The 19,419-nt window shown below is 43.0% G+C and overlaps 1 protein-coding gene across 1 annotated transcript in view; it reads right to left on the reverse strand.

Annotated features, from left to right (window-relative positions):
• Positions 1-19,419, reverse strand: part of sdha (succinate dehydrogenase complex, subunit A, flavoprotein (Fp)) — a 75,707-nt gene that overhangs the window by 46,197 nt on the left and 10,091 nt on the right. Inside the window, exons 2-7 of the mRNA XM_068032222.1 lie at positions 17,271-17,360; positions 15,149-15,310; positions 8,918-9,061; positions 8,099-8,263; positions 5,364-5,512; positions 2,531-2,655 (exon numbers count right to left, since the gene is read on the reverse strand). Of these exons, the coding sequence (XP_067888323.1) occupies positions 2,531-2,655; positions 5,364-5,512; positions 8,099-8,263; positions 8,918-9,061; positions 15,149-15,310; positions 17,271-17,360 (835 nt within the window). The remainder of the gene's footprint in view (positions 1-2,530; positions 2,656-5,363; positions 5,513-8,098; positions 8,264-8,917; positions 9,062-15,148; positions 15,311-17,270; positions 17,361-19,419) is intronic.

Here is a 19,419-nt window from a genome sequence, read left to right on the forward strand (position 1 = left end):
AATGTGTTATTAATAAGACTAGAGCAGAATTTAAAATGGGAAGTCAGGCTTGCGGGACTTTTAAATATATTGGTTTAGATATCAAACAAGGTAGGTCTGGAATAACTTTAAATCAACAATCCTATTTAGAGAGTGTTACTCCCATCCATGCTTAACTGTACTAGGTCATCACAGAAAAATGATGTTAAATCTAATGAGACCGAGCAATTGTGAAGCTTGATTGATTAGTTGAACTGGTTGGGCACTCAGCCTAGACCAGATGCTAGTTTTGATGTATTGGAGTTAAGTACTATGATGAAACACCCTAAAGTAGAGAATGTGTTTAGGGCAAATAAAACATTAAGAAAGTTTATTCTGGAGAAATGCATAAGTTCCCATCATTCGGTAACCCAAAGAACATGAAGATAATCATTTTTAGCAATGCTTCACATGCCAATTTTCCTGATGAATAATTTAGTGCAGCTGGTTTCATAATATTTCTGATGGGTAAGAATGGGAAATGTTGTCCTTTAGCTTGGGAAGCTAAGAAAATAACAAGAGTTGTTAAAAGTATTTTGACTGCCAAAACACTGGCTTTTGTGGAGGTAGTGAACATGGGATTCTATTCGTCAAATATTTTAAGTGTGATTCTGTACAATGGGTAGGCTGAAGATAGTATACCCATTGAATGATATGGAAATAATCATTCCTTGTGGGATAATGCACACTCTATGAAAAGTGTGTGAGTGAGAAAAGGTATGCTGGCTTGAAACAAATGTCGGCGAAGAAGGAAATCTCTAAAATTAAGTGGGTGAATGCAAGTCATCAACTGTTGGGTTGTTTTACAAAAGAAAAGCATGTACAAAGAAATTGTTAGGGTCCTAGAGGAGGGGCGGCACAGTGTAATGCTTTGTACAGAATATGGAAGTCTTCAATTTAATATTTGAAATTTTGTCTGTACATATAAACTCTTATTTAAAGAGAAGAGAATCTATTAATTGTATGCAAGTGATGGGCATGAACTGGGGATTCACTTGAGCCCCTATAAAAACAAACAGACTGAAACTGTGGTTGTTCAGTGAGGAGGTGGGTGATTGTAATGTGTATCTCTGTAAATAAAGACTTATAGAAGTGTGTACAGATTAACTCCAGTTCTATCCTTCACCACCTGGCTTTCTGGAGTATAACAGTGAGAAGGAGGTATGAGGATGCCATCAGCTTTGATGGATTCCACCAATCGCTGGCATCAACCTCAAAAATGGCCATCCCAAAAACAGCCAGCATCATCTTCTCCATGGGGTTAGGACATTCAGGTGTGCCTGCCCCAGCTTCTTAGCTCCTGCTGCCTCTGGTTGTGTGCCACCTTCTCCTGCAATAGAGAGGGAGGTGTGTCACTGAGTGACATGCAATCTGTTTGGGCTCTATGGGTGTCATGGTTGAATAGATGGCAGTGTGTGCAATCTGTGAGACGTGGATATGAGGCTTACAGCGGTGCTAAGTGTGTGAGGGTACGGTGCAGCATATGATTATCAGGTATGAGTCCTGATTGGCATGAGATTGTTGGTAGAGGGATGATGAGGCTGTTATGAATTGAGCAACGTCTGAGGCTAGCGGTATAGTTGATATGATTTAGCATTTGAAGCTGCAGTCTTGACCACTTGTGCAAGATCACTAAACTTCTTATAGCACTGCATCCAAGTCCTCGGGTATGATTCCATGGCTATGTACTTCCACTGCCTTCTCTTCAAGTGTCTGAAGGACCTCCTGGCACCTGCAGATACAGGATATCTCTCCTCCTTTCCACCTCATCCATCCAGGCCTCTAGTGCATTGCTCAAACCTTAGAGCTATTCTCTCCCATGTTGTGCCATTCTTCAGATGTTTCCCAGGTCAAAGTCAGTTTCTGCACAACTGCCTGCACCTGCTCCAGCCACAAAGCACATCTCCTTTAAAAGCTGCTGCCCAGCTTTAAGTGGTGCTAGCTACTCATGATATTAGCCTCGTCCTGCTGTGCTCAGTGAATCAACATTGTGGCTAGCACTGGCTGGTGTTAAAACCATTATAATAACCAGGCAGCACGAGTTTGGCATGCTATCTGCATCGCGATCAATGAGCATGGGTTAATCATGCGTCGCGATCCCTGTACCTGTTTTCAGGGGCTATCCAATTTAGGCCCCTGCTTCTTTGACTACTTGTCTTAATGTCTGCTTCTTAACCTTCGTGTTAATTATGCTCCTGTAAAACGCCTTGGGATGTTTTACTACGTTAAAGGCCCTCTAAAAATGCAAGTTGTTTTGATTATCAAAGGTCCACCTTCATGGCATTCAGACAGTACATTAAGTCAAGAGCTCTCTCTCCCCAAAGGCTCCTCTCGAACAGAAAGTTTAAGCACCCATTCTGCAGATCATGTGCCCTGGCATCACTGAGCTTGGAAAGCAATTCTAAATATGCCTTTCTAGTTGCTGCCACAAAATCTTTTAGGATCTTCATTAAAAAGAATAGAAATAAAATCAAAAGTATACATTGAGCACATGTGGGAGCAATCCACCTACCTGTGGGGTGAAACTGGACAAATTCCAAGTCCTGGCTGGGTAATCCAGCTCGAGTGACCATGGCACATCCATCGCCAGTGCTCGTATGTGCCGAAGTGCAACTGAAGTAAGTTCTTCCATAGCCACTGCAAAACAGAACAAGCATTTACACAACAGCTTAACTTCAAATAAAAGTTACTCAGTCATATTGTTTACCTACAATCACACAAACTATCTGGCAAAAGTATCTTATCAAAGTCTACTTCCTGTGCTCAATTTATTGCTCCTTAAATATTGTTTTAATTCAAAGTCCATACATTTTGCTTGAAATATTAAATTGTCATGGATTTTTTAAGCTTGTATAAACAAAATACATGAAGAGGTCAGCTTGCCAAGCCCTCCCTACAGCTTTCCAGTGGATCTTGGGAAGATCATACAAGTCTATAATTAAGGATAGGGTTACTGAACACATTAAATTCTCAGCTGATCAAAGACAGCCCAAAGGCATTTGTATAGAGTAGATCATGCCTTACAAAATCTGACTGAATTTTTTTGAAGAGGTGGCTGAAATAGTGGACAGGGGAAATGTTTATGAATGTTATTTATATGGACTTCTAAGAAGGCATTTGATAAAATCCCTCATAAGAGACAGTTAGACAAAGGTATTAAGAATGTGGGGCAAAGGTGGGAATATGGAGTTAGATCACAGATCAGCAATGATCTCACTGAATGGCAGAACAGGCTTGAATGGCTTAATGGCTTACTCCTGTTTCTATGTCTCTATATCAGTCTGGTGTAGCGTATTCAAATATCTTCTCCCTCTCCCTGACCCTGGTTTCCAGCAGTCAGCCTTGATGGATGAAATGCTTCGACTAATAACTGCGTGACTGCATACAAACTACAGGATAGGCAACACTTTCACTGTATTCCCCACATTTGTTCAGGGTGAATACCAGAGTCTAGTATTCCGAGGTGAACAGAGAGGGATTAAGGACTTTGAGAGGGAGAGACCTGAGCAAGTGGCTTGGAGCTCACATGTGCAAGTGCTCTTGGAACTCAGTGGTGCACATTACAAATTCCACCCATCTCCAAGAAGTAAGGCTTCTCCCACAGAAGCACTTTACAAAATTCAAAACAGGCGGAGTACTTTAACACTAAATGAAAGTTGGCCCAACAGTAAAATACAGAAGTTACCACATTCCAGGCTTCATAATATAGCAGCTGGAGACAACGACAGCCCATGCTCAACCAGTTCCTGACTGGGGCGGAGATAACATCATACAAGATGCAAATACCAATTAACTCAAGTCAATGTGGTCGCCTGGACCTTTTTAAAAAAAAAATCACCTAGAGGAACATGAGAGAAGTTTTCCAGATTCCCCCATCACCTGCGACCACCCACCCACCCCCCCAAATCACCCAATTGGCCTTGCAATTTTGAACTGGTTTACATCTCTCCCAGGAGATTACATGACACCTAGGAATAGGGAATCTCTTGACTTGATATATATGACATCGCAACTCTATGGGACAGGCTAGATGGGCTAGCTGGTCCTTTTCTGTTCAACATTTGTGTGTGTTTGTATGTTCATGCCCCTGTATACACTTGCTATTATGTGCCAACAAACTTTAGTTCAGTTTCAAACTTAGAGCTTTTTGCTGATTTTGGTTCAATGTCGAGCATCAACTGGTCATCGAGATGTACGATCCAGTGCAATAGTGGGAAACTTGCTGCTGTGGGGTAATTGATGAGTTAGGATGGAATGACGTACCAAGCAGATAGGTTAGAAGAAAAATGGATTTTCCTTAACACTTCCCTTAACATGGTTTCATGTTAAAATTTGATGAAAATAGCAATACAATTCTATATTTAATTATATCGAGTTTCTTTTTATTCATTCATGGGATGTGGGCGTCGCTGGCCAGGCCAGCATTTATTGCCCATCCCGAATTGCCCTTGAGAAGGTGGTAGTGAGCTGCCTTCTTGAACCACTGCAGTCCATGTGGGGTAGGTACACCAATAGTGCTTTTAGGAAGGGAATGTTCTCCTTTAAAGAAAATTACAATATTGCAGGATAATTTCAGTTATCATTTCAGTATAAGATCTGTAAATATAAGTTAAGATAGTGTGGGATCTTTCAATTTTAAGTTGTATTGTTCTACAATGAAACATCTTCCCAGCTCCAATGGTTTTTCCTGAATGATTTAGCTGATTAGACTTGATGAATCATTTTTAATCGGTGAAGGCAGTACATTACAACTGGTGCAACTTGGTTCCCCAAGTACTGGTTTTGTGCAGCAAGGTGCAAGGTAACTGCGATGCTGCTGGAATTTTAAAGTAGGAAGTGTTCCTTGTCTAGATTGCAGCCAATTTCAACCAGTTCTAGCAGTTTTATATTTGGCTTGTAGCTGGCTGTGCAAAACCTACCCAATTTGGGGAAATTGGCAGCATTACAAAAAAAAACTTGATTTGTCATGTCCACAGCATGTTCCAAAATGCTTCACAGCCAATGAAGTACTTCAAAAGGGTTGCCACTATTACACAGGGAAATATAACAGCCAAATAGGCATACCAAAGTTCCACAAACAGGAAACAAATTAATCTGTTTCAGTGCTATGGACTTAGAGGCACTTGTTAGCCAGAACACTGGAGTACTCAAATAAATTCTTCAAATAGTACCATGACATCTTCAACATTCACTTGAACAGGCTCTGCTTTAATATCTCATCTAAAAGACTAGCAGTCTCCCACAATTTAAGAGCGCCTGCTGTACACTTGCAAAGCAAATCGAATTAAGAACAATTTTGTACCTACAGGAGAGAAAATCAGCTTGTCTTTAATGCCCATTCTTACCCAGTAGCAAGCACAGTATTATTGGCTCTAAACCGGTGAATAGAACCATCTTCCATACACAGTGCGATGACACCTCGACATTCTCCATTCTCCATCAGGAGATCCAAGGCAAAGTATTCAACAAAGTAACTGGTGTCATACCGCAGCGACTGTGGGAGACATATTACAGCAACTCTGATTATCCAAGAGCAAAAGGTTGGCACATTACAACTGAATTTTCTCAGGAGTAATTTTCAGACAAGTGCAATTGTGTAAAGCTATAATTACTGCATGGCAAAGCGGTTTGGGGAATTATCGTGCAGTTAGCTTAAGGATATGAACATTTCAGCAGCAAACTGGGGAGATTTGTGAGGATAACATAGGCTGCAGGTCTCCAGTGTGATGTGTGAACTGGCTTCAAGTGGCTCCAGCATCTAATCTGGTCCATTTCCCCTTTTTAAATTTTTTTAAAAACACAATTTCTTTTAGAATCTAACTGTAACAGTGCATGTCACTTTTCACAAACTGTAAGCGAATGTTTCAACCTTTTAATTTGTCTCGGAAGCACCAGTAAGTGTCCATGTGGAGAATTCAAGCAATAGAGCTGATCTCCAGTGGGACAACTAAAACAGAGATTTCAGACATAGGGCCAATGGCTAAAAAGAGACACAAATCTCCCTGGAGCCGCTTCCAACAGCCCAGGACAACTGAGCCTAAGAATAACAAGGGTGTTCTCAGGGAGGGAACAGGACGGGGACATCAGGACTGATCTTGGGGGTGGCCAGAGGTTGCACATTAAGAATAATCTCAGGGACGGATGTTCAGGACATTAAGATTGATCATTGGGGGAGTCGGTGGGGGGGGTGGGGGTCGGAATATTGATTTATCGTGGGGGGAAAATGTGTCAGGATATTTAGATCGATCCCGAGAAGGGGGATGTGGGCGAGATATTAAAAGTTGGCATGTGGGGAGGGAGGGAATCTGGACATTAAGGCTGACCCCGTGGTGGGAGGGTGGAGAGAGAGAAAAATCGGAAGAGTAAGATCATGATGGTGAGGGGGGGTCATTAATATCGGGACCTGGCGGGATGGGGTCAGGAGACTGCGATTGGGATGAGGAGGTGGGGAAGCTGGCGTTCAGGGTGGGGAAGAGGTAAAATAAGGACTGGGTGTAAAATGGATCGAGGCTTGGTTGGGCATGGGGAAAGTGGAATGGGTGGGGTAGATGTGGAGCCCAACATTTCCTGCAGAGCAGGGAGCACCAGCACCAATGCAGTGACTGGGAGAGGCCAGTAAAGGGGTGAATGAAACCTAGAAATCTTTCACTGTAAGAGCGCTTCCACTGATGGCAAATGGCAAACAAGGGGACAGAGACCAAGGATTCTTACTGCACCTGGCGATCACCACAAGCTCCAATACATGGAGGAAATGCAGTATAGCTGAGTATGTGGCCCAGAGTGGTAACGTGGAACTGGAAGGAACGCCCCTGTTCCTCCATGCTCCAAAGAAGGGAACGGAAAAAGTAATTTCCCATCCATTTCTTCAGTGGTCCATTTAAGGGTGACTGTTCAAGCTGTTGTAGAACTGGAAAAACTAATCAGAGCTTGCAGGGTGCATATTCCAGCTAATTTTTCCACATTTTCCTGAAATAGGTGCTGAACCCTTCTTTGCATATTTAAATTGACCCAACAGTGATTTCCAGCAGCTGCTCAGTCCAACTAAAAATAGACTAATGTGGTGGCAGCCATGCTACTGGCACAGATTAGATGCAGAACCTCATGCCCAGAAATTGGTATACATTACACCTGTTTTGCCCAAAATACAAGTCAAACGCATAACATTTTCCACCCCATGTTCCTGAATGTTGTCCATGTCTAGTGCCAGCATGCTAGATCAGGCCCACCATGTAAATTGGGTTTAGCACCCCTGGACTAGAGTGAGCAACAGGCCTGCTGTAGCTGGGTTGCTAGCACTCTGCAGTTTAAAACCAATTTGTCTTTTATTGCAAGGAGGAAGAGTATAAAGAACACAATGTAAATTGTTTAGGCAATCAGTAATAAAAATGGAATCAATGGTCTTTTCCAGCAACTTTTTTTGGGATTAATGGGTGGAATGTAGAGCAATGTGGTGTTTAAATTACAGGTTAAATTTTAATCCAAAATCATGCAAAGCTGATTGGATAATTATATCAACTGCTTTAAACTACTGTGAACCAGAGATGTTGATTATGAAAGCCCCATATTTCTCTGGCTCCTATGTTTAAACAGTTATAAGGTATAATGAAAAATCACAGGCCTGAAACGTTAACTCTGCTTCTCTCTCCTCAGATGCCGAATGACCTGCTGAATATTTCCAGCACTTCCTGTTTTTATTTAAAATATTCATCCTTGTTTTCAAATCCCTCCATGGCCTGCCCCCGCATCTCTGTAATCTCCTCCAGCCTTACAACCCTTCTAGATATCTACCCTCCTCCAAATCTAGCCTCTCGAGCGCCCCAGATTTTAATTACTCCATCATTGCCAGCCATGTCTTCAGCTGCTAAAGCCCTAAGCTCTGGAATTCCCTCCCTAAACCTCTCTGTCTCTCTTTCTTCCTTTAAGATGCAACTTAAAACCTAACTGATTGACCAAGCTGCTCTAATAACTCATTACATGGCTCGGTGATAAATTTTGCTTGTTAACAGCCCTGTGAAGTGCCTTGGAATGTACTACTACAACTTCTTGAGCATTTCTAGCATTTTGTTTAATGCCATCTTACCCTGCCGTACAGTGTATGCAGCAAAGAGTGTCCTGTCCGGTCTGCAACGCAACAGCAGCGGTGAGCCTGTCCCCCTTTTCCAAACTGCAGGCTTTGTCCACCAAATGCACGCTGGTAAATCTTGCCCTCCTCTGTCCTACTGAAAGGCATCCCATAGTTTTCCAACTGGTGTGAATTCAAAAGAAAACACAAAACACAACATTTGTCAACAGTTCAGTCTTCCAGCAAAGGATTCAGACTCCACGAGCCCCGAGCTTTCAAACCGACAACTGCAAGTCGCTTTACATCACTCTCTCATCACTACAGTATTCCCCATAATGTTCTCCACTCCCGACGAGGTGGGGGTGGGGTGGGGGCAGTGGGAGGGTCCATCATAAAGGCTGACATAGGAATTTTTAATGGGAAAACAGTTGGCAGGAAATGCATAAATGCAAGGTTTTTTGAATAAATTATAGCCATAGATGGATAGATGTCCAAAATCATTCCATCACCCAGCGAAACTCTGCAATGATTGCTACTGCATTATGACGACATCCTTACGCCCCAAACCAATCAACTAATTTGTGTAGAAAGAGTTAATTTCATCCTGTGCACTGACACCCCTGAAAATACTGGTTGAAAAAGTTCAAATTCAATTCATTATGGACATTTATTGCTGTCAGAGGGAGGATATAGGCATCCAATCAGCCTGGTCTGGATGCAAACTTAGGTCACAAGGACAGTATGCTAAGCTGCTACACCATCCACTCCACTGTCCTGCAAAACATTTCACAGTTAAGAGAATATCTTGCATTTAAAAATCTCTTCATGCCCTCTTACCTCAATGACAGCAGCTGGTGCCTGTTCAGTCATGTAGTGGATTGCATCTTGATCTCCCAGCCAATCAGATCCTTTCACTGTATCGTAAAAATGCCACCTCCAGTCATCACTCTCCATGTTACCCAGAGCAGCATTTATTCCACCCTGCAACAAGAAGCAGAATGTTTCTTCCATCTCTTCCCATGATATTTAAGCCTTCTTTTTGTTTGTTGGGTACCTGTTATTATCAGCGCATGAATCGAACACACTCAGGTCAAGCACAGCATAAGCCATGTGAACAGTGCAATAAAACTCTTCGACTTTGCCCCGAAGATAGCTCTTAATCTGAACCTCAGAAGAGAACTTCTGACTCACCAGGATCAATTTTTGATAAGAACAATCGTGATTAACAATAGGGCAAAAATATGTGGAAAATTATGGATAGTTTTTTTTTAAATTGTGCTGTTAACTGATATTAAGAACAGAGGGGCATTGTTAAAACAGGCAAACTCATTCCATGAAAGAACCTTAAAGAAAGGTAACATTCATCGATCAGTCTGTCTTAGATTTTTCTTAAAAATACCAAATACAATGATCATCTTTTAATAGAAATACATTGTAAGCAAATATTCTCCTATCTCTACAATGCAAAACCAAGATCACAAACTGGAATAAGAAAAAAGACTTGTATTTATATAGCGCTTTTCACGACCACCAGATGTCTCAAAGCATTTTATAGCCAATGAAGTACTTTTGAAGTGTAGTCACTATTGTAATGTAGGAAACACAGCACCCAATTTGCATACAGGAAGGTCCCACAAACAGCAAAATGATAATAACCAGATAATTTTTTATGATGTTGATTAAGGGATAAATATTAGCCCGGACCCCAGGATAATTCCTCTGCTCTTCTTTGAAATAGTACATTGGGATCTTTTATGTCCACCAGAGGGAGCAGACAGGGCCTCGGTGTAACGTCTCATATGAAAGACAGAGAAAGTCAAAAAGAGAAAAAGCAGAGAGAGAAAGTGAGTGAATGTGAAGATGCAAGTGCGAGGGAGAAGGGCACGAGATAGCACAAAAAGACTTCCACTTATATAGCACCCTTCACAAACTCAGGATTTTCCATGGCTTCAGGATTTTCCAAAGCACTTTACGGCACATTAAGTACTATAATAGTCAATGTTGCAATGTATGAAATACAGCAGCCAATTTGCATATGGCAAGCTCCCACAAACAGCAATGAAATAAATGACCAGATTATCTGTTTTAGCTGTTGGCCCAGTACCACACAGAAGTGCTAGCCTAGATTATGTGCTCAAGTCTCTGGAATCCACACCCTTCTGAATCAGAGATGAGGGTGCTACAACTGAGCCAAACGGTAGTACTAAATTAGCAACTAAGTCAGTCTCACCTTTAAAAGTTTTCAACAGCATTTCATTTACAGCAGGCTAAAATATTGACTTGTCATAAGGCATAAATGTTGTGTACTTGATTTAGAATCACATTCTATTCCATATATTCTCAAGCCTCCTCTACTCTTTAAAAATTCATTTGTCTAAGCATTATTGATTGCATTTATTTGAGTTGCTGTGAGAACTGGAGGTTAGGGCTTGGCAGTGCAACATATACCCATCCTCAGGTTTAACTGGAGCCCATACACAGTCCTACTCTACAAGATAGACAGCCTACATCCCCAAAATTGGCAACTCTGTGCTCCATCCTACAAACATCGTCCTCACCTCTGCAATCCATAGAGCTCACAATTTGGAGTTCTGCACTCTATCCTGTGAACAATATACACTGTCCACTCAACCGCTGCCAAACACAGCTTAACAACCCAACTCATACAGTCCGTATACAAACCAGTGCACAGCATCCCAAATCTGCTACACTGTCACCTTCATACATCTGAACAGATCTATTATCTGAAGCTGTTTTGGTGCAAGATAGTACAGCATAGTGCCAGCATTGGCTCAGCAACAACATTTTCGCCTCAGACAGCATCTTGTGGGTTCAAGTATGACTCTGGAGACTGGTTCACAAAATTCTGTGCAGTACTGAAGGAGAGCTGCATTGTCAAAGATGCCATTCTTTGATGAATTATTAAGCCCAGGTCCCATCTGGCCTCCCAGTCAGACTTAAAAGATCCCATGACTTAATTCGAAGAACCGCAGGAGTGTTCTCCTGGCCAATATTCATTCGTCAAACAAAACTTCATCTGATCATTAATCTTCTTGCTGCTTGTGGGATCTTGCTGTGCAGACCCCTAGCATCAGCCCAGCCACACCTTGCCCATTCATGTCCTGTAGCACTTGCCACAACCAGGTGCATAAACATGGGTCCCAGCCACATCCCCTAGCACTGGCACCAGTCATGTCAACCAGCACTGGCCCAGCAACTCCCCCAGCCATCTCCCTTTACACCAGCCCGAGCCACATCCCTGGACTAGCAATTCAGAGGCCCAGGCTAATCCTCTGGGGACACCAGTTCAAAGCTCACCATGGCAGCTGGTGGAATTTTAATTCAATTAACAAATCTGGAATTTTAAAAAAAACTAGGCTCAGTAATAGTGACCGTGAAACCATTGTCATTAAAAACCCAACTGGTTCACTAATGTCCTTTTGGGGAAGAAATCTGCTGTCTTTACCTGGTCTGGCCTACATGTGACTCCAGACCCACAGCAATGTTGTTGATTCTTAAATGCCCTCTGAAATGGTCTAGCAAGCCACTCCGTTGTACCAAACTGCGAGAGCGAAGTCTAAAAGGAACAAAACCAAACAGACCACCTGGCATCGACCAAGGCACCGGAAATGACAATCACACACATAGCCCCGTCGACTCTGAAAAGTTCTCCTTACTAACATCTTGGGACTTGTGCCAAAATTGGGAGAGCTGTCCCACAGATTAGTCAAGCAACAACCTGACACAGTCATACTCACGGAATCATATATTACAGACAATGTCCCAGACACCACCATCACCAATGTCCCACCGACAGGACTGACCCACCAGAGGCGCTGGCACAGTGGTATACAGTCGAGAGGGAGTTGCCCTGGGAGTTCTCAACATTGACTCCAGACCCCATGTAGTCTCATGGCATCAGGTCAAATATGGGTAAGGAAATTTCCTGCTGATTACCACCACCCGCCACCCCCCTCCCCCCAATCACCCAACTCAGCTGATAATCAGTGCTTCTCCATGTTGAACATCATTTGGAAGAAGCACTGAGGGTAGAAAGGGTGCAGAATGTACTCTGGGTAGGGGACATCAATGTCCATCACCAAGAGGGGTTTGGTAGCACCACTACTGACCGAGCTGGCCGAGTCGTAAAGGACATAGCTGCTAGACTGGATCTGCGGCAGGTGGTGAGGGAACCAACAAAAGGGAAAAACCTACTTGACCTCATCCTCACCAGTCTACCTGTGGCAGATGCATCTGTCCATGACAGTATTGGTAAGAGTGACCACCATACAGTCCTTGTGGAGACAAAGTCCCGTCTTCACACAGAGGATACCCTCCATCGTTGTGTGGCACTACCACTATGCTAAATGGGATAGATTTCGAACAGATCTAGCAACGCAAAACTGGGCATCCCTGAGGCACTGTGGACCATCAGCTGCAGCAGAATTATATTAAACCATAATCTGTAACCTCATGGCCCGCCAGATCCAGCACTCTACCATTACCATCACCAAGGGATTAACCCTGGTTCATTGAATAGTGCAGGAGGGCATGCCAGGAGCAGCACCAAGCAGATTGAAAAATGAGGTGTCAACCTGGTGAAGCTACAACACAGGGCTACATGCATGCCAAACAGCATAAGCAGCATGTGGCAGACAGAGCTAAACGATCCAACAACCAATGGATCAAATCTAAGCTCTGCAGTCCTGTCACAGGAGGTAGCAGTCCTGGGGACGCGGTGGCATAGTGGTAATGTCACTGGACCAGTAATCCAGATGCCTAGGCTAATGCTCTGGGGACATGGGTTCGAATCCCACCACGGCAGATGGTGAAATTTGATTTCAATTCATAAATCTGGAATTAAAAGCTAATGGAAAACCATTGCCATTGGTGTAAAAACACATCTAGTTCACTAATGTCCTTTAGGGAAGGAAACCTGCCGTCCTTACCTGGTCTGGCCTACATGTGACTCCACATCAAGCGGCTGACTTTTAAATGCTTTCAGTGGGCAATTAGGGATGGGCAATAAATGCTGGCCTAGCCAGCAACGTCCACATCCCATGAATGAATAAAAAAAAACCGTTGTGAATGATGGTGGCCAATTCAACAACGAACAGAAGGAGGTGGTTCCACAAATATCCCCATCCTCAATGATGGGGGAGCTCAGCACATCTGAGACAAGCTGAAGACCTTGCAACCATCTTCAGCCAGAAGTGCTGAGTGGATGATCCATCTTGACCTCCTCCTGAAGTCCCCAGTCTTCAGCCAATTCGAGTGACTCCACATGGTATAAAGAAACGGCTGAAGGCACTGGGTACTGCAAAGGCTATGGGCCCTGACAACATTCTAGTTTGTGCTCCAGAACTGGCTGCGCCCCTGCCAAGCTGTTCCAGTACAGCTACAACATCTACCCAGCAATGTGAAAAATTATCTTGGTTTATCCCATCCACAAAAAGCAGGACAAATCCAAACCGGCCAATTACTGCCCTGTCAGTCTACTCTTGATCACCAGCAAAGTGATAGAAGGGGTTGTTGACAATGCTGTCAAGCAGCAACCTGCTCACTGACACTCAGTTTTGAGTTCTACCAGGGCTACTCCGTGCCTGACCTCATTACAGCCTGGTCCAAACGTGGACAAAAGAGCTGAACTCAAGAGTTAAGGCGAGAGTGACTGCCCTTGATATCAAGGCAGCATTTGACCGAGTGTGGCATCAAGGAGCCCTAGCAAAACTGGAGTCAATGGGAATCAGGGGGAAAACTTGCCACTGGTTGGAATCATAACTAGCACAAAGGAAGATGGTTGTGGTTGTTGGAGGTCAAAATCAGGGTAGTGTCCTAGGCCCCAACCATCTTCAGCTGCTTCATCAATGACTTTCCTTCAATCATAAGGTCAGAAGTGGGGATGGCCACTGATGATTGCACAATGTTCAGCACTACTTGCGACTCCTCAGATACTGAAGCAGTCTGTGTCCATATGCTGCAAAAATTGGACAACTTTCAGGCTTTGGCTGATAAGTGGCAAGTTACATTTGCGCCACACAAGTGCCAAGCAATGACCATCTCAAACAAAAGAGAATCGAACCATCTCCCTTTGACATTCAATGACATTACCATCGCTGCTGAATCCCCCACTATCAACATTCTGGGGGTTACCATTGACCAGAAACTTAACTGCACCAGCCACATAAATACTGCTGCTACAACAGCAGGGCAGAGACTGGGAATTCTGTGGCGAGTAACTCACTCCGGGTCCCCAGATCCTGCCCACTATCTACAAGGCAGAAATCAAGAGTGTGATGGAATACTCTCCACTTGCCTGGATGGGTGCAGCTCCAACAACACTCAAGAAGCTCGACAGCAGCCAGACAAAGCAACCCACTTGATTGGCACCCCATCCACCACCTTAAACATTCAGCCCCTCCACCACCGATTCACAGTGACAGCAGTGTACACCATCTACAAGATGCACAGCAACAACTCACCAAAGCTCCTTTTACAGCACCTTCCAAACCCGTGGCCTCTACCCCTAGAAGAACAAGGGCAGCAGATGCATGGGAACACCACCACCTGCAAGTTCCCCTCCAAGCCACACACCACCCTGACTTGGAACTATATCGCCATTCCTTCACTAACGCTGTGTCAAAATCCTGGAACTCCCTTCCTAACAGTACTGTTCGTGGACCTGCATCCCAAGGACTGCAGTGGTTCAAGAAGGCAGCTCACCACCATCTTCTCAAGGGTAATTAGAGATGGGCAATAAATGCTGGCCTAGACAGCGACACTCACATCCCACGAACGAATAAAAAATCCCCTAGTCTCGTCCCTCAGTTTCCACACCCCCCAGCACCTGCCCCAGCCATGTCCCCCCAGCGCCCGCCACAAACACGTCCCCACAGCGCCCGCCCTAGCCACTCAGCGCCACTGGCATTTCTCATTCTAAACGGTCCTCATGATCCTCATTTGCACTGCTCAATCACAACGGCTTTGGGAGTGTACAACTGTACATATTTCAACATGAATCATGAAACATCACTACTTACGTGTGGAAAGAACATTAGTGCATCTCACCTGAGCAGCAACAGTGTGAGATCTGGTTGGAAAGAGTTTTGTAATACAGGCCGTGTTGAAGCCAGCCTCGGATAAACCAAAAGCTGCTCGTAAACCAGCACCGCCTGCTCCGACAACTACCGCATCAAACTCATGATCAACCACTGGGTACTGATTGGAGATCTGCATTAGGGAAACAAGACACACACACACATTGCGGTTACCTAGTGCAATGGCACAGATTTCAGAAATAAAGGATCACAGAGATAACAAATATTTTCACTGGTGCACAAAAACAAAACATTCAAGTATATTGCACATCTGGGAGGCTTTACATCCACTTCAATATGGGTGCGATTGTATAGTAGTTATGATATTGGACTAGCAAACCAGAGGTCATGAGTTCAAATCCCAAATTTTACAGAAGCAATAAAAATGACTATGAAAGCTGCTTTACTGTTGTAAAAACCCGACTGTTTCAACAATATCCTGCATGGAAGAGTAGTGCATTCACTTACTCCAGTCCCCTGCTATGTGGTTGACTCTGACTACCACTTAATTCCAAGAAGCAATAAAGCCTACCACCTTTGCAGAGTGACTAGAGATAGAGAAAAATGTGGCGCAGCCAGCACTACCTTCATCTTGAGAATAATGCAAAAGTATGCTCTCTCAGCTTTTCGGGTAAAGGACTCTCAAGTAAACTGCAAGTCTGCACTAAACTTTAAAACCAGCTTTTACTTTCTATTGAAGCTTTTGCAAATGTTATTGTAGGAGACCAAAAATCTCCAAACATGACGAAAAGTCATCAATCTGAAACATTAACTCCGTTTCTCTCTCCACAGATGCTGCCTGGCCTGAGTATTTCCAGCATTTTCAGTTTTATTTCAGATTTCCAGCACCTGCACTATTTTGCTTTTGCATCAGATTTACCTCCTCGTTCTACACATCAACCTTGAAATTAGGAACTGAAGGCAGCTACAGCCTATATATTCTCTTTTTCCCTTCTGTTATAGCATTGTGGATGCAAATTAGTATTCTTGAAGAAGCCACCGAAAGGATGACGTGTGGTGATCATTCACATCTTTTAAGATATTTCAGCAATAAATCTATTAAAAATTACATAAGTGTACAAATTTGTTGTGAAACATAATGCACAAGTATTAGCTCAATTAAAGTTCAAGATCAATATTAGAAACAAAGTACAAGTTAAATACTTGCTTTATGAGTTAATGAGGCAGGTCTTGACTTTGTGCAATAGTATAAAACAGGTCATTGTGAGTTGACAGCTCGTTTTACATTTCTCCCCATTTTCATCATACCATCGTACTAAGTAACTTCTCAAGAATTATCTCTCTCTGCATCTGCCACCTCTGTTCTCCATATCCCCCAAGATTAGGGTGATGTGATTTCGCACCCATCTCTTAAAAGGCCCAATAACTGGCCTTTCCTATTTGCTGCTCTCATTAGTGGCTGTGGTCATTCCTAAAATCCTATCAAATGCTTCTCTGTCACTTTCCAGATGGTCGCAGTGGGGTCCAAGAAGCAGAGTCCCACTGTCACCCCTCATTCACTCCGCTGACTGAAGTCTTAAATCACAGTCCAGTTGGGGTCTCGTAACTTCACAGAATGCCTGTATGCTGACACCCAATGCTGCTCCATTGCCATATAACTGTTGTTTTTTCTCTGTAAGCATGTGCCTCATCACCAAAAGCCCCATGTTCCAAGAGTCAAAAACTGAAACCATTAAACTAAAAAGAGGCACTTACTAAAAATCAGCAGGCTTTATGTTTTCTGAATTTTAAAACACAGACATATCAAAGGTTTGGTGCAGCAGCATTAAAATTAACAAGTTGCATTGGGACACTTGTTATAATTTGCTCCGTATCAGGGATACATGATCTAGTAATGCAAGAATCTCAGAAATTTAATTCACAGTTAAAGTAAAAGGCAGCAGGTTCCAGCTTTATGGATCTTTACTTATAGAACTTTGAAAAAAAATACAGCCCAGAAGGAGGCCATTCAGTCCATCGTATCCGCGCCAGCTGAATAAGCTAGCCACCCAAACTAATCCCACCTTCCAACACCTGGTCCGTAGCCCCGCAGGTTACATAAGAACATAAGAAATAGGAGCAGGAGTACTTACTGCATTTGAAACTTTGGTTGCATTTTTATTATGTTTCCCATAGATGGCAAAGTGGAATCTGCGAGCTCCTGTTCGATACACTGCAGGGATCTGTAAAAATACAAAGCTCAATTAATTAGAAATGGTAGATCTATACAGCTGTCATGAGTGGAGGCACATTTCAAGCTGCCAGATAAAGTGATCTCAGAAACTATACAAAGAAGTGGAAGTGGAGAGATGTGCATTTATCCAGTGCCTGACCAACACCAGAATACCTCAAAATGCTTCCATTACAATCAATTGCTTTGATGAGCAGTAACACTCATGTAGATAGGGACGGCAGCCATTTTGGATGCAGCAAGACGAATGATTAATTCATTTGTTTCTGCTGGTAATGACTTAAGGAGCAATGCTGACTAGATCAGGAGAATTCCTTGCTCTTCTTCGAATATTGGCAACAAATCTTTTAATGCCCATATGAACCACAGAAAAGGGAGACCGTCCTCAGTTTAGTCAAAAGTGTTGCCTCTGACATTACAGTGGTTCAGAAATAGGAGGGATCAGACAGGGAGGAAATGTGAGGCAGACTAAGATGTGTTTGGAGTGAAATTGTGTAAGTGCACAGAGCAGTTGGTGAGCTGCAGCTACTAGTAGTCGTATGGGATTATGATGTAGTGGCAATGCAGACCTGGCTCAAACAAGGCTCAAACAATAGGCACTAAATGTTCTTGGCTACATTGTATCCAGGAAAAATAGGGAAGGAAAAAAAAGGAGGGGGTGTGGCAAAGATACTGTCACAGCAGTAGAAAGGGATGATATAGCTGTGGGTTCAAAGACAGAATCAATTTGACCGCAGGGGTCATTGTTGATTCTTTCTGATATATATTAATGACCTGAATGTGGGTGTACAGGGCATAATTTTAAAGTTTGCATATGACATGAAAATTGGAAATGTAGTAAACAATGAGGAAGATAGGAAGGGAGACAAAGGACAGACAGGGGCAATGGGCACACACATGACAGATGAAATTTAACACAAATACAAACTGGATTGAGATAATACTGGTAGTAAAAGCGTAATTTCTTTTCCATTGGGAGATTTTAGGTAGAGGCTTTGAGAACAAATCCTTACATGGCATAGTGTCAGCTCTTTGATAGAGCTATCCAGTTAATCCTGCTCCTCCTCTCTTTGCCACAACTCTTCCACCTTTTCATTGTCAAGCATATATCCAACTCCCTTTTGAAATTGACTAATATACCTGCTTCCAATACCATTTCAGGCAGTGTGCATACCAGATCATAACAACTTGTTACATTAAAAAAACTCTCATTTCACTTTTGGTTCTTTTTCCAATTATCTTAAATCTGTTTGGTTTTCAGCTCTTCCGCCAGTGGAAACAACTTCTTCTTATTTATGCTATCATAATTTTGAACATGTTGATTAAATCTTCCCTTAGCCTTCTCTGCTCCAAGAACAATCACAAAGAGCTGACACAGATATGATGGGCTGAATGATCTCATGTGTTGTATGATTCTATAAGGTTACTGCACCATCTGAATCACAAATAAGGTGTCTAGTCACCAGTTTGTCTTCAGCACAATGAGCACATGATGCTCTCAACATGATGGTGTATATCATCAGTAGTTCTCTCAGCGACCAGCATGACACTGAGTATTCTATAGAGCTTTGATAAGAATATGGCATCCCCATTTTGCTCAAAGATTGCATTTTTTTTAGTCTATTGATGTGCTGCTCAACTGGATTTTTAAAAATTTATTCTTGCATGCGACGTGGGCATCACTGGCACCATTCGGTGGGAGTCACACATCCAAGAGGAAGGTGGCGTAGTGGTAATGTCATTGGACCAGTAATCCAGAGGCCCAGACCAATGCCTTGGGGACACAGGTCCCAGCAACAGCTGGTGGAATATAAATTTAATTAATAAATTCAATTTATCAATAAAAAATCTGAAATTGAAAGCTGGCCTCAGTGCCATGAAACTATCATTGATTGTCGTAAAAACCCATCTGGTTCACTAACGTCCTTGAGAGAAGGAAACTAGTAAATAAGGCCAGTAAGACTAAGAGGAAGAGCAGGCAGGGAGATGTTGCAGAGCACAGCGGGACTGGTGGTCTGAAGTACATTTGTTTCAATGCAAGAAGTATAACA

The sequence above is a fragment of the Heterodontus francisci genome, chromosome 5 (genome assembly GCF_036365525.1).
Source record: "Heterodontus francisci isolate sHetFra1 chromosome 5, sHetFra1.hap1, whole genome shotgun sequence".
NCBI lineage: Eukaryota > Metazoa > Chordata > Chondrichthyes > Heterodontiformes > Heterodontidae > Heterodontus > Heterodontus francisci.